The 14,454-nt window shown below is 44.3% G+C and overlaps 1 protein-coding gene across 1 annotated transcript in view; it reads left to right on the top strand.

The window, feature by feature from the left end:
* The window catches only part of LOC139266646 (fibrocystin-like), a 630,313-nt gene that overhangs the window by 261,540 nt on the left and 354,319 nt on the right, over nt 1-14,454 (top strand). Inside the window, 1 exon segment of the mRNA XM_070884234.1 lies at nt 4,440-4,652. Within this exon segment, the coding sequence (XP_070740335.1) occupies nt 4,440-4,652 (213 nt within the window).

Here is a 14,454-nt window from a genome sequence, read left to right as displayed (position 1 = left end):
CCATCTGTAGTCTCTGGCATTGACACTCAGCAGCCTTCCACCGGCCCTGCTGCAGCCACTGGGGAGACACTATGTAGGAGCAGTAGAGTAGGAAAAGGCACTGTAATGAGGGGAAGTAAGTTTGCACAAGGATGATTAGTTAATATTGTTTATATATGCAGTTCCTGAGTTTGGATACATTTATTTATACAATGTGGCGGATTTGGTGCTGTGTCTCATTTCAGCTTTGCGCTGTGATATGGAATGAGAAATTAATGGAATGATGGGGACGTGCTGAGCAACCGGGAAGTGGCCTCGAATTCATTGCAATCGAAGTCTGATGAGGCAGTCATAGACCACCCTTCCACAAGGCCGATTGAGTGGCTGCCTCCTCCCTCACTGCTGTTCATGCTCCTGTTCCTCCTCCTCCTCATTCTCATCCTCCTTGTCTCCCTCTTCCTCCTCCTGAGGTGGTGCAGCTATGCCTGGTGGCTATGGCTGCGACCTCATGATGGCCAAATTATGCAGCTTGCAGCAGTCGATGATGAAAAGGGACACCTGCTCAGCCGAGCACTGCAGGGCTCCTCCCGAGCGGTCAAGGCAATGGAACCATTTATTGAGCACTCCGATGATCTGCTCAGTGATGTTCCTGGTGGCAATTATGGCTGTCATTATACGAGTGCTCGGCAGGATTGTTGGGGTTGCGGAAGGGAGCCTTGAGCCAGGTGGAGAGCGGATAGCTGTTATCTCCCAGCAGCCAGCTGTGAGCTTGATGTGGTGGTTGGAACAGAGCTGGCACATCGGTCTGCTGCAGGATGAAAGCATCGTGGGAGCTGCCAGGATAGCGGGCATTGACGGTGTGGATTCACTGTGTGTGACGCAGACCAACTGCACACTCAGTGAGTGGTAGCCTTTGCGGTTACGGAATACCTCAGGATTGTTATGCGGTGCCCACAAAGTGACATGGATGCAGTCAATAGCACCCTATCCCATGGGGAAGTCCGCTATCCTGGCAAAGCCACATGCATGCTTTTGCTGCTTCTCTCTGGTGATGGGGCAGGAAATGTGTTTCCTCCTCCTTCTGTCCAGAGCCTCTGTGACCTCGCAGATGCAGCAATAGATGGGGATATGTTAGATATGTCTCTTGTTGTACACTGCCACAGAGAGAGCCTTGGTCACCCTGGTTTGAGGAGGATTCTAGCGATGACCTTCCCAGTGGCTGATAACAGGGAGATTCCTCTGTAGTTGCCGCAGTCGGACTTGTCCCCTTTTTTAAAGATAGTCACGATTATATATCTCTGAGATCTCCGGGCATGCTCTCCTCCTTCCAGACGAGAGAGATGAGGTCCTGCATTCATGCCAATGGGGCTTCTCCATTTTAGTGCCTCAGCGAGGATTCCATCCGCTCCCGATGCCTTATTGTTCTTGAGCTGACGGATGGCCTTTTCTACCTTGTGCAGGGCTGGGGTTTTGCTGAGATGGTGGTGGGTAGCATGCTACAGGATGGAGTTGAGGACACTCGTGTCAAAGGCAGAGTCTCGGTTAAGGAGATCTTCGAAGTGCTCCTTCCAGCAGGTCCTGACTGCCTTGGTGTCCTTGATGAGTGTCTCCCCATTCTTGGCCAGCAGTGTGATGGGGCCTTGGATGCTTGGGCCGTATGTGGACTTGATCCACGGCGTGACCCTGGACAACATGAACCACTTTCCATACCTCTGGAGCCTATTATCGGCAAGGGCAGACTTCGATGATGAGGCTCAACACTGCCTCCAGTGTGCCAGCGCAGCTTTCGGCCGCCTGAGAAAGAGAGTGTTCGAAGATCAGGCCCTCAAATCTGGCACCAAGCTTATGGTCTACAGGGCTGTAGTGATACCCACCCTCCTGTATGGCTCAGAGACGTGGACCATGAACAGTCGACACCTCAAATCGCTGGAGAAATACCATCAACGATGTCTCCACAAGATCCTGCAAATCCCCTGGGAGGACAGACGCACCAACATTAGTGTTCTCGATCAGGCCAACATCCCCAGCATTGAAGCACTGACCACACTTGTCCAGCTCCATTGGGCGGGCCACATTTTTTGCATGCCTGACACAAGACTCCCAAAGCAAGCGCTCTATTCGGAACTCCTACACGGCAAGCGAGCCCCAGAGGAAGCAGAGGAAGCATTTCAAGGACACCCTCAAAGCCTCCATGATAAAATGCAACATCCACACTGACACCTGGGAGTCCTTGGCCAAAGACCGCCCTTAGTGGAGGAAGAACATCTGGGAGGGTGCTGAGCACCTCGAGTCTTGTCGCCGAGAGCATGCAGAAAAAAAGCGCATGCAGCGGAAGGAGCATGCGGCAAACCAGACTCCCCACCCACCCTTTTCCCTAAAGACTGTCTGTCCCACCTGTGACAGAGACTGTAATTCCCATATTGGACTGTTCAGTCACCTAAGAACTCACTTTTAGAGTGGAAGTAAGTCTTCCTTGATTTCAAGAGACTGCCTATGATGATGATGGTCTGAGGCTGGAGGTTTGGTTGCAGGAAGTGGCTGAGCTCTGTGATAGCACTGCTTTTGCTTCGGAAAGTCTGGCCCAAGCCAGATATTTCTATGCCTGTTGAAAAGGTGTTGGAATATGTATGTGACATTTGGGTCCTATGGGTGGGGTGGATAATGTTTCTTCCGTGGTCGATTGTTTAAATCCTAATGTTTTCTGGGAAGCTGACTGAGGTTAAACAGTTCCCCAGACAATTTGATTAACTCCAATATCCAAACTGGCTTTACAGAGGTCGATCCCATCCCCTGGACTTGCAGCCTTTATCCTCACAGACCCAACATGCTTTTTAAAATCCCAAACTTGGTTAAAACTCGTAGCTTTTTAGGATCCCAAACTTTCTGTCTAATAGTCCCAAATCGAATTTCCTTTTCAGTGAGTCCAAACACTGGGGGGCAGGGGAGGGGGGGTTTTCCACGAATTTTGGAATCTTGCAGCCCCCATTTTCGGATGGAAATGTTGCACTTTTAAATCTCACCTGAATGATACTGAATAATTTTTATGAGGCAGAAGACTCATGAAAGTGAAAAACGATTAAATCGCTCAAAACGGCACTTTTCCTCTCTCAAACTGACAAGGTAGCATTCTTTGCCGACAGCAAATAAACTGGATGTTGATGCCTTTAAATACCGTTCCTCCAGTGGCCATCCACCTGCACTTCCTGCCGGTGTTGTCAGGCAGGGGGCGAGAGTGAATTTCTGATCTGGGGCGGTAACGGGCGCTACGCAGCAGATGAAGTCACGATCAACGGGGCACTCGGGACCGAGACGGTAAATCTTAGTGCCAGCGCAGAACCACCCGGGAAGTTCGTGGGCATTGTTGAATTCGCTGCGCCCGTCAGGAGCCCATTAGTGTTCGCTACCGTCCTCCGCATGCGCTAACAGGAGGCGCAAACCAGGCCAAGTTCGTCCGCTGGATTTTTCTGCGCGTCGGTAAGTCAGAAATCTGCACTTTCCTCGCTTGATAGGGTAGGGGGGTATAAATGGGACGCTATGTCATCTGTTGCTTGAAGACCTGTAATCCAGAACCATCAGGAGAATTTGGGGGTAATTGCTAGATCTGTTTTTAACTATCTCTTGGATTGACTCAGTTTGGGATGAATCAAATTCTTTTGCTTTGATTATAATGAGAATCTGTGACAAACTATGGCCCTGAATTTGCGGCCCCTATGGGGGCGTGCAAAGTGCGCAAGCACCCGTAAGGGCACGGGAAGTTCCTGGTTTAGACATGCACTGCGCATGCGCCTAAACCCGGAACTTGTGATCTTGACAGATCGCACGCATCCGTAAGTAAAGGGCCTCCACTGGGCGGAGAGTTGGGCTATTTGCCCAATGTCTGCCCAGCAAATGCCCTTGAAATTTTTACGACTGATAAAAGCGTAAGACTTTTAAAGGACAGAAAAGTAAATTTTTTTCAATAATTTAAACATTTGAAAACCTGAGAAATAAGGTAAGTTTATTTTTAAACACTTTAAAATATGTAAATTTATTTTTCAAAATTAAATTTTTGTTTTAAATAATTAAATTCCATTTTGATTAATTTTAAATATGTTATTTTTTTACATTTATTTTAAGTGTGTATTTTTGGGGGTATTCCCATTCATACTTATGATGATTCTGCACAAACGGAATTCACCACAAGTATGAATGGGAATACCCCTACTTTGATTGGTTGGGCTGGCCCACGTGATCCCAGGGACGCGTGCGAAGTGCCTACCTCCCTGGGATACGTGGGCCTCTACGCAGGCCTTCACGTAAAGGCCCAGGACCATAAGTCTCCGAACCTCCCGGACCACCAGCGAAGTTTGTAGAAATCTTTCAGGTCAGAGGCATCCGCCCGCGGGAAGCCTCCGACTGCAATTTCTGGGTCTATAATTATTTTACTCTGACCAAGCAATATGATCTTTTTCCATTTGTAGGCGGGAAACTTTTCTTTCTCGACAATGAACCCATGAAACTCCAGGCCCACTACATCTTGGTGTCAGATGATGGAGAGCTACAGATTGGCACGCCCAACACTCCATTTAGAGCCAAGGCAGAGATTATCCTCTATGGAAGCAGTCACACTCCTGAAATTTGGCCGTATGGAGTCAAGTTTCTAGCAGTTTGCAATGCTACCCTTTTACTACATGGTATGTTACCATTTCAATGGTTAATTATATACAACTAGAACTCCATGTGATTGAGTAAGTATTGCTGGTAGAGAGAGACTCATTGTAATGAGGTAAGCAGATCCTAGCAGTGTGATGCCATGTCTACATTGCTATTGATTTGCTTCTCTTGCAACTGTTTGAGGCTGTCCAAGTCTGTTTGCAATGTTGGTGTCATATTTGACCATGAATTGAGCTTCCTACCTCATATCCGTTCTATCACTAAGACTGCCCATTTCCAGCTTCATAATATTGCCCGCTTCTGCTCTTACCTCAACTTATTTGCTACTGAAACCCACATCCATGCCTTTATCACCTTTAGGCTTGACTATTCCAATGCTCTCCTGGCTGGCCTTCCTAGTTCTACCCTCCATAAACTTGAGATAATTTAAAACTTGGCAGCCCGTGTCCTAACTTGCATCAAGTCCCATTCACCCATCACCCCTGTGCTCGCTGACCTACATTAGCTCCCAGTTAAGCAACGCCTCAATTGTAAAATTCTCATCCTTGTTTTCAAATTCCTCCATGACCTCGCCCCTCCATATCTGTGTAATCTTGTCCAGCCCTATAATCCTCCTAGACCTCTGTGCTCTGCCTATTTTGGCCTTTTGAACATCCCCGATTTTAATCGTTCCACCATTGGCGGCTGTGCCTTCAGCTGCCTAGGTCCCAAGCTCTCTAATTCCCTCCCTAAAACTCTCTGCCTCCCCATTTCTCTTTCCTCCTTAAAGACGTTCCTTAAAACCTTTGGGCATCTGCCCTATTCTCTCTTTATATGGCTCTGTGTCTATTTTTGTTAATAAATACTCCTGTGAAGCACCTTGGGATGTTTTATTATGTTAAAGGCGCTATATAAATATAAGTTGTTGAGTTAGAATGCACACTGAACACCAAACAATCTCATATTTTATTCTTAACCAAATATATTTTTCTCCATTTAAATGCCCTTATGTAAGAGTAGCAATCAAGAATTCTGCAAAAGTTGAAAGTTGGGACCTCTCCCAAGGATTTTTAAGACTGCTCTTTCTATCATCATTCTAAATCATTGAGTCCTTCTCCTTCGACCTGAATTTCATTTTAAAATGAAAAATGGAATGAACAAACACAAGTTTGATGATGAGACTGTTTGAATTCTACTTGCAGTGCATATAGCTCAAGTCGGTAGAACTTCTCCATTCAGTTCCTTGGCATTATTCTGCCTTCCTGAATGGAGTTTTGCTGTGAAATGCACTTTCACAGTTATCATACACCCTGACTACACAAAGTGGAATAGAATCACTGAGCATGATTCCATTATACCTCATTTAATTTGATTTATTTTGTCATGTGGAGGTGTATTGTCATGATATCAAGGTGTTAATGGTGTGCTGACACACTGGTATCTCTAATTGCCTGGATACGTATGGTCTGTATCAAAAAAAAAATCAGTGATTTCAGATTCCATCATCCAGGCATCTGCTGGTTCCTCAAAACAACTGGGCCAGAAAATCTGAGTAGGCCACTCCATCAGCAGAAGTGTGTCAGAGTGCGGGCATTAAGTTTGCCAATGCAGGAAGACCCAGTTGCCGAAATTGGCCTCTTTTGCTCTCCATTAGCACCTCCAGGCACTTTCGTCTGGGGACGGCTGGCAGTAGCACCGCAGGTGAAATTTCCCTGGCGGTTTTGGGGGCAATGTGCCGGTAACGCCGCGCCCTGCGATTAGCTCCCCAAGCCAGCGCGCAACATAATTGCAATGCAAGCTGACCCCTTTGTGCCCCACGCCAATCCCTTTGTGCCCTGTGGGGCGCGAAGCTAGCCGACATCTGCCACCGGGGATGCCCTTTAAAGGGGAGGCCGTGTGCGCCGCAGGCCACCATTTTATTGTACAATAGCGGCCTTCGCCTGGACCAAGCCGCCATCATGCAGCCTGGCACTCCCTTTTGGGAGCTGGCCCGGTCGAGTGCCTCCCTGGTGGCCTAGTGGCAGCCACCAAAGGGCCTGCAGAGTGCACAGCGGTCCTCCTCTTTAACTGAAGGGGAGGAGCATTGTAGCACGTCACCGCTAGGTGATGCTTCTGCCTAGCGCTGGCCTCTTCAGCGCAGCACTGGACTCCACCCAGGGAGTGCCCCTCCAACGAAGTGGAGTGCCTGAGACAGTGCTCCACCTTGTTTCAGGGGCGCACAGCCCAATTCCACGCTGGGCACGGGAATTCCAGGCTGGGCAATAAAAGTCCCGGTCCCAGAAGGTTACCGCCCCCAATCGAGGTGCGGGGCAATTTCAGCCCCCAGACTTTTCTGAGTTTACTAGGCAACATCTAGGAGTAGAAATTGGACATTGTTACACCATTTAAATGGGCGCAACGAGGGGAAATTTTAAAGACCAACATCCTATGCCCAAAAGACCCCTGAAAGAGGTATATCCCGATAATGGGTCGGGCAATTTTTTAAATGTCTCTGGCGGTCACCTAAATCATTTGGCCCCTTACATTTATGTTTTAGGTCCCTTCGCTGAAATTCAATATTGCACGAGCCAAGCCCGCTCCGCTTGAGATTCTAAAGTTGTCGCTGGGCAACCACCACTAAAAGGCCCTCACGCTCCCCTTCGCTCCCACCTGTTTGATTCCTGCTCTGTAATACTATCCCGAATGTGAGGACCTTGCTGATATGTAGTAGCCCAAGCTCGGAGGGCTCTGTTGGAGTGGTGTGGAGTGGAGTGAACTGAACTTTGAGAGATATCTGGTAGTGATGCGGACAACAAACCTCAATTTTCAGGCCCCTACCAGAGCTGTGCATAATAAATCACAATTCAGCTATTATACTGAGGTAGGTTGGTAAAATAAAATTTCCCTTTACTTTTGATGTCTAACATCATACATATTGCACAGTTGACATAGAAAAGTAAATTCAATGTGGTGCTCTTGCCCTGAATGGCGCATAGTATGCACACAGATGTCCCTCCAGAGCAGTATGTTTATTAGATGTTATCAAATCACAGTCACAACAGGTGCACTGGGCAGAAAACCAGTGGGCATTTGAGAGAGCTGTTTACAGAAGCCTGTTTTCACTCATTTGTGACTTGCCGATGGTTTGGAAGTGGCATAGTGAAATGAACCTGACCAGGCAGCAGCAGTGGAGCAAACAAATTCATGTTGTGCATTGTAATTGGGATCAGCTGAAAGTCTGGTCCCAAACTGAAGGTTATGTACACCAGGAAAGGAAACTAATATTAAAACAAGATGGTGTCCCAAAGAAACTACACTTTATTGCAGTGGATATTCCCTGGGCTTTGAGACAATTCTTGTGCTGCAAATGTAAATAGGTAAAAAGGTAGTGCCTCATCATTGGAGGAAAGTGGAGGAAGAGCATCCGGGAGGGTGCTGAGCACCTTGAGTCTCGTCACCGAGAGCCTGCAGAAAACAAGCGCAGGCAGTGGAAGGAGCGTGCGGCAAACTAGTCCCACCCACCCTTTCCTTCAACGACTATCTGTCCCACCTGTGACAGAGTCCTGTATTGGACTGTTCAGTCACCTAAGAACTCACTTTTAGAGTGGAAGCAAGTCTTTCTCGATTTCGAGGGACTGCCGATGAAGATGATAATGAACATATATGTCTGACCAAGTCAAGCTGCAGTTCACTGAATCATGGAATCATCAAATAATTTTCTCCATCGAAGGTGTCAGCCTTGGCTCAATGGTAGCATTCTTGGTTCTTCAGTTAGAAAATCGTGGCTTCAAGCCACATTCCAGAGACTTAAACACATAATCTAGGCTGGTACTTGAGTGCAGTATCAAGGGAGTGCTATACTGTTGGAGGTGGAAAGAGATGTTAAGCCAAGTCTGCCCTCTCGGGTGGATCTAAATGATCCCATGGCACTATTTTGCAGAAGAACAGGGAAGCTCTCCCAGGGGAGTCCTGGCTAATGTTTATTAATCAACTATCAATAAAACAGATTATCTGTTCATTATCGCCGTACCTTAATTGTTGCTGAATCCTCAAACTCCCTCCCTTACACCTAACCACAGAAACTGCAGCGGTTCAAGAAAGTGGCTCACCACCACCTTCTCAAGGATAATTAGGGATGGGCAATAAATGCTGGCCTTGACAGCAAAGCCCACATTCCATGAATGAATTTAAAAAATCTCATTGGAAACCCTGCTGCATTGAGACAGTGACTACACTTCAAAAGTACTGCATTAGCTATGAAGCATATTATGCAACCGTGAGGTTGTGAAAGGCACAATATAAGTTAATTATCTTTTCTTCTAAGTCGCTTATTCTAATCCTGCTCACTCTCAGTAGCCTTTATTATTAGATACTTCCCATCAATGTTACAATAACTGTCTGTTTATTTTCAGAAAGAAAGCCTTCATTACGTCTGCACTTAAGATGCGATACATACTTTAGTGTGGAAAGAATTAATTTTAGCCGTTGCTTCAAATCATTTGAGTAGGATGCTTTTTTTATGCAATAATATATTAACATTGTAACAAGAAAACTTTACTGATTCAAAATTCCAAGTAAATTAAGAATGAATGGAAAACAGACAGGAATTCACCAAACTACTGTCCGAAGGTGAAATCGTTCATTTAAGGTTATATATTTGCAGGGGTTTAGTGTGAAAAGTGCAGTAGAACAAAGTATTACCACAGCAAAATGAATGTGTGTGCTAAAATCAAAGATGGCTGTAGTAATACTAGTCTATCACAGCTTTTGTAGTGATAATATCTTGAGACAATCCTCCAAAATTTCAATTAATGCAAAAACCACAAATGGATTCCTAATTTTGAAATGCTCTAAGACAGATATTGATTTTGAAATGACAATATTTAAAATATTTGCAAGCAAGAAGTATTTTGCGACATAGTTGCTTTAAACCTTTAAAGGAACGCAAGTTGATCTACACTTAATGGGTTAATAATGTTCGTCAAAACTGTGTGAGAGAGCAAAGTTTTTTTTCTAATGGCTGCTTTTAATTTAGTTCAAATTGACACAAGCCCTCTGGGACTCTGTAATGAAAACAATAATTCATGCTAACTTTTTTTTTGTTTTTGCTATCACAAAAGAAAATCATTAAGTAAATAATGTTAAAACATTTCAGCTGTATTTCAAACTTCACTTGAATATGTTTTTGTGGAAAAGTCCCGGAACATTCCACAGCAGTGCCTGAGTTAAAGTTGATTACAAAGACCCATGGCCAGCTTGTCAGACAATCACTTTGATATGTTAATATGACAGAGGTTCCCAGAATTCTTTGTGAGTGACAGAGCTGGCTCGGATGGCCGTTACAGATTGGGGAATTTAACTGTTGCCTTTGGCATTAGTTAAAACAGCTGCCAATCAGCGAGAAGCAGCATAAACTAGCTGCCAATCAAATGCCAGCTAGGAAAGAGGGTTACAGTCAATCAGGGTGAAACAGTAGTTTGACAATGTAATTACCAGCCCTGCTGGAGCAGTGCAGCTTAGAGTAGATAGAGAGAGTTTTATTGATTTGTTTAGAGGAGGAAATTTATCAATGTCGTGGTCTGGATGCAGAAGGGCTCTCTCAGAAGGACGTTGACCAGTTCTGTGGAAAATCCAAGTTGATAGTTCTGTCGAAACATCCATTTTACCCTTTTAAATGAAAAAGAAATTGTGAAGAAAGTAATGATTTATGTCAACGCACATCAGTGGCTTTTGTAACGTGAGACAGGCTAACAAGAATTTTTTCATGTGACTGCTTATTGAGAATTGTTTTGAGTCAAGGAAACTGTAAATTGAGCACTTTCTCAGCTAACTTCTGATCTTCACAAACTTTGTGTTTTATTAAACATACTGAAACCTTGGCCTCATGGTCACTGTTGTTAGGCAGCCACCTGCTTCAAGCAGCCAGTTTACCTCAAAACAAGCTTCTGGATTAAGTAATTGCCTGTTAATACACCCACAGCTTCTGAAAAACTTAGACGTTAGCAATATTAGAAAATACAATCTGTATCCATTTCTAAATGTCATTTCTTCTTTTGGTGAGAGTGATATTCTTTCTGTTTTTATGACTGTTTCTAAACTTGCATCTGTGAAAAATTTAGCCTTGCCATAATTATCCAACTCGGAGACATTTGGGCCAGATTTGCGGTGCTGATGTGGAGCTGTGTGTCTCGTGAGTTGAGCACGGTTGGGTGCTGAGGTCGGTGGTCCTCGCAGGATGTTTCCATCCATTAAAAATGATCCTTTGGGCCTGATGATGTTCATGCCTGATTTCTTGATATGAACTCCCAGTGTGCAGAGCTCTGCTCCGAGAGCACAATATTGCAAAATCTACCCTTTAATACAAGTTTTTGGCTCTTTCTAACCATCAGTGTCCACTGATGGTTTGAGTAAAGTTTCTGTTTTTGATTCAAGAAACCAAAGGTGAAACGTCATGGCCACATTACTAAAAAGTGAGTAAGAGAGAAGACGAGGTAAATAAAGCAGTAGAGCTCAGGTGACAGCAAGCTTGGGTTCTGACAGGTGGATGGGAGAAATTTGGAGGATGTACAATTTTGAGGTCTTGCTAATTATGATTTTGATTGGGAGACAGTATGATGAGCTTAGGTTTCGATGCAACAAGGAAGAAGTTTTGGAGCTTAAGAGAAACAAGAAAGGGAAGTAATGAGGAACAATTAAAAAAAAAAAATGTGTTCACGGGACTGTGGGCGTTGCCAGCAAGACCAGCATTTATTGCCCATCCCAAATTGTCCTCGAGAAGGTGGTGGTGAGCCGTCTGCTTGAACCACTGCAGTCCTTGTGGTGACTTTGTCATATCAGTAGGCCATTTCAGAGGGCAGTTAAGAGTCAACCACATTGCTGTGGGTCTCGAGTCACATATAGGCCAGACCAGGTAACGACAGCAGATTTCCTTCCCTGAAGGACATTAGTGAACTAGATGGGTTTTACTGACAATCCAGTAGTTTCATGGTCACCATTACTAATTCCAGATTTATTTAATTAACTGAAATTAAATTCCCCAGCTGTCATGGTGGGATTTGAACTCATGTCTCCGACTCATTAGTCCAGTCCCCTGGATTACTAGTCCAGTAACATAGCCATCAGGCTCCCCTACCCTGACTATCATTGTAGCAATAATAAAGAGATAAATCAAAATGATTGCAAAGTGGAGAAAGCTTGGAGGTTAGAGGTTACAGAAGGATGATCCCATAGGATCAACAAATCAGTCTGGATGGAGACGGCTCTTCAGCTCATTAGACTTCATCCTTCCAGGCTACCAATCCTACCATCTTCCCATCACAGCAGATAACTCTTTCTTAAATGAGTCCCAGCCTCATTTACCCTTCCTGGCACCTATGAACGAACAAGGTTGTTCTTGTATTCTGTCCAGAAGTATGAAAGAGATGTTAGAAGAACTGTTAATAGAAATACAAATAGTTAATTTTAAAAGAGTTCTATTGTGGGTCAATTTTCACAACCAATGATGTCTCTATGTCAAATGTAGTGCCTTGTTTCTGCTTCTTTTCCTCTCTTTAATCCTGTGAAATAGTTACCACTGTGGCTTGGAAAGGGGAACCAAGCAATTAGAATATGGAGAGTGGGTGTGTTGTCAGCTTTCTGCGGTAGTTTTAATGATGGTTGGAATCTGGAGTTTGGATCTTGTTTTGTGAAGTGTTTTTTTTTTACAATGCCTCTCCCATCACGACATAGCTACAGTTTTGACTTCAATGGTACAGGACTCTCAGAGCACAACATGAGGCCATTTAGTGGAGATGGTAAAAATTATTTAAAAATAGTCCACACTTATCAAGCAGCTATTTATAAATTGAGATTTTGTGGGTTGTAAGGGTAGGACTGGAATTCTGCTGGCAATAAAACCAGTTCCACAGGTTTGCTAGGCCGACATAACCATGAAATAAAGGCAGAAACTCAATGCAGGGGCTTATTAAGATTTTGTGCCTGATTAAAGTGTGGCCATGTTGGGTTAGAGTGGGGTTGAGGTGAACAATAGGTGCAGGGCTCTGTGATTGTTGTAAGGTATTCAAAGAAAGAAAGCTTTGATGTGTAAATAAAGAAATAAAGATGCTAAGAGAAGGATGAACCATCCGTGGCTAACTAAGGAAGTAAAGGATGGTATCAAATTGAAAACAAAGGCATACAATGTTGCGAAGGATAGTGGAAGGCCAGACGATTGGGAAATTGTTAGAAACCAGCAAAGGATGACTAAAAAAATGATAATGACAGAGAAGATAGCATATGAGAGTAAACTTGCAAGAAATATAAAAACAGACAGTAAGAGCTTCTACAGGTATATAAAAAGGAAACGAGTTGCTAAAGTAAACAGTGGTCCCTTAGAGGATGGGATTGGAGAATTAATAATGGGAAACAGGGAAACGGCAGAGACATTGATTCAATATTTTGTATCAGTCTTCACGGTAGAGGACACTAAAAACATCCCAATAATTGATAATCAAGGAACTATTGTGGGAGGGGAGCTTAAAAGAAGTGGTTGCAGAGATAATGGATGCATTGGTTATACTCTATCAAAATTCCCTGAATTCTGAAGAGGTCCCAGCAGACTGGAAAACCGCAAATGTAACACATCCCTTTAAGAAAGGAGGAAGACAAAAAGCAGGAAACTATGGACCAGTTAGCCTAATATCTGTCATTGGGAAAATACTGGGAGTAATAGCAGGACATTTAAAAAATCATAATGCAGTCAAGCAGAGTCAGCATGGTTTTATGAAAGGGAAATCATGTTTGACAAACCTGCTGGAGTTCTTTGAGGATGTAATGAGCAGACTGGATAAAGGAGAACCAGTTGATGTCGTATATTTGGATTTCCAGAAAGCATTCGATAAGGTGCCACACAAAAGGTTACTGCACAAGATAAGAGCTCATGGGGTTGGCGGTAATATGTTAGCATGGATAGAGGATTGGCTAAATAACAGAAAACAGAGAGTCGGGATAAATGGGTCATTTTCACGTTGGCAAACTGTAACTAGTGGGGTGCCACAGGGATCAGTGCTCGGGCCTCAACTATTTACAATCTTTATTAATGATTTGGATGAAAGGATCGAGTTTACCGTAGCCTAAAGTTAGTATGCAGGCACAGCAAGTAATCAGAAAAACAAATGGAATGCTGGCCTTTATTGCAAGTGGGATGGAGTATAAAAGAAGGGAAATCCTGCTCCAACTGTACAGGGATTTGGTAAGACCACACCTGGAGTACTGCGTACAGTTGTCGTCTCCTTATTTAAGGAAGGATATACTTGCATTGGAGGCAGTACAGAGAAGGTTCATGAGGTTGATTCCTAGATGAAGCGGTTGTCAAATGAAGAAAGGTTGAACAGGTTGGGCCTATACTCCGTGGAGTTTAGAAGAATGAGAGGTGATCTTATTGAAACACATAGGATTCTGAGGGGGCTTGACAGGGTCGATACAGAGAGGATGTTTCCCCTCATGGGGGAAACTAGAACTAGGGGGCATAGTTTTAGAATAAGGAGTCACCCATTTAAAACAGAAATGAGGAGGAATTTCTTCTCTCAGAGGGTTGTGAATCTTTGAAATTCTCTATCCCAGAGAGCTGTGGAGGCTGGGTCATTGAATATATTTAAGGCGGAGATAGACAGATTTTTGAATGATAAAGGAGTCAAGGGTTATGGGGAGTGGGCGGGGAAGTGGAGTTGAGGCCAGGATTAGATCAGCCATGAATTTATTGATTGGTGGAGCAGGCTCGAGGGGCCAAATGGCCTACTCCTGCTCCTATTTTTTATGTAAAAATATTCTGCCTGTGCTTGTGACAGACACTTCTGACTTCATCTGTTCGCTGCCCATGACCCATGC

Source organism: Pristiophorus japonicus, chromosome 7 (genome assembly GCF_044704955.1).
Source record: "Pristiophorus japonicus isolate sPriJap1 chromosome 7, sPriJap1.hap1, whole genome shotgun sequence".
NCBI lineage: Eukaryota > Metazoa > Chordata > Chondrichthyes > Pristiophoridae > Pristiophorus > Pristiophorus japonicus.
Note: the sequence above shows the minus strand (reverse complement) of the source record. Positions and strands in the feature narration are given on the sequence as shown.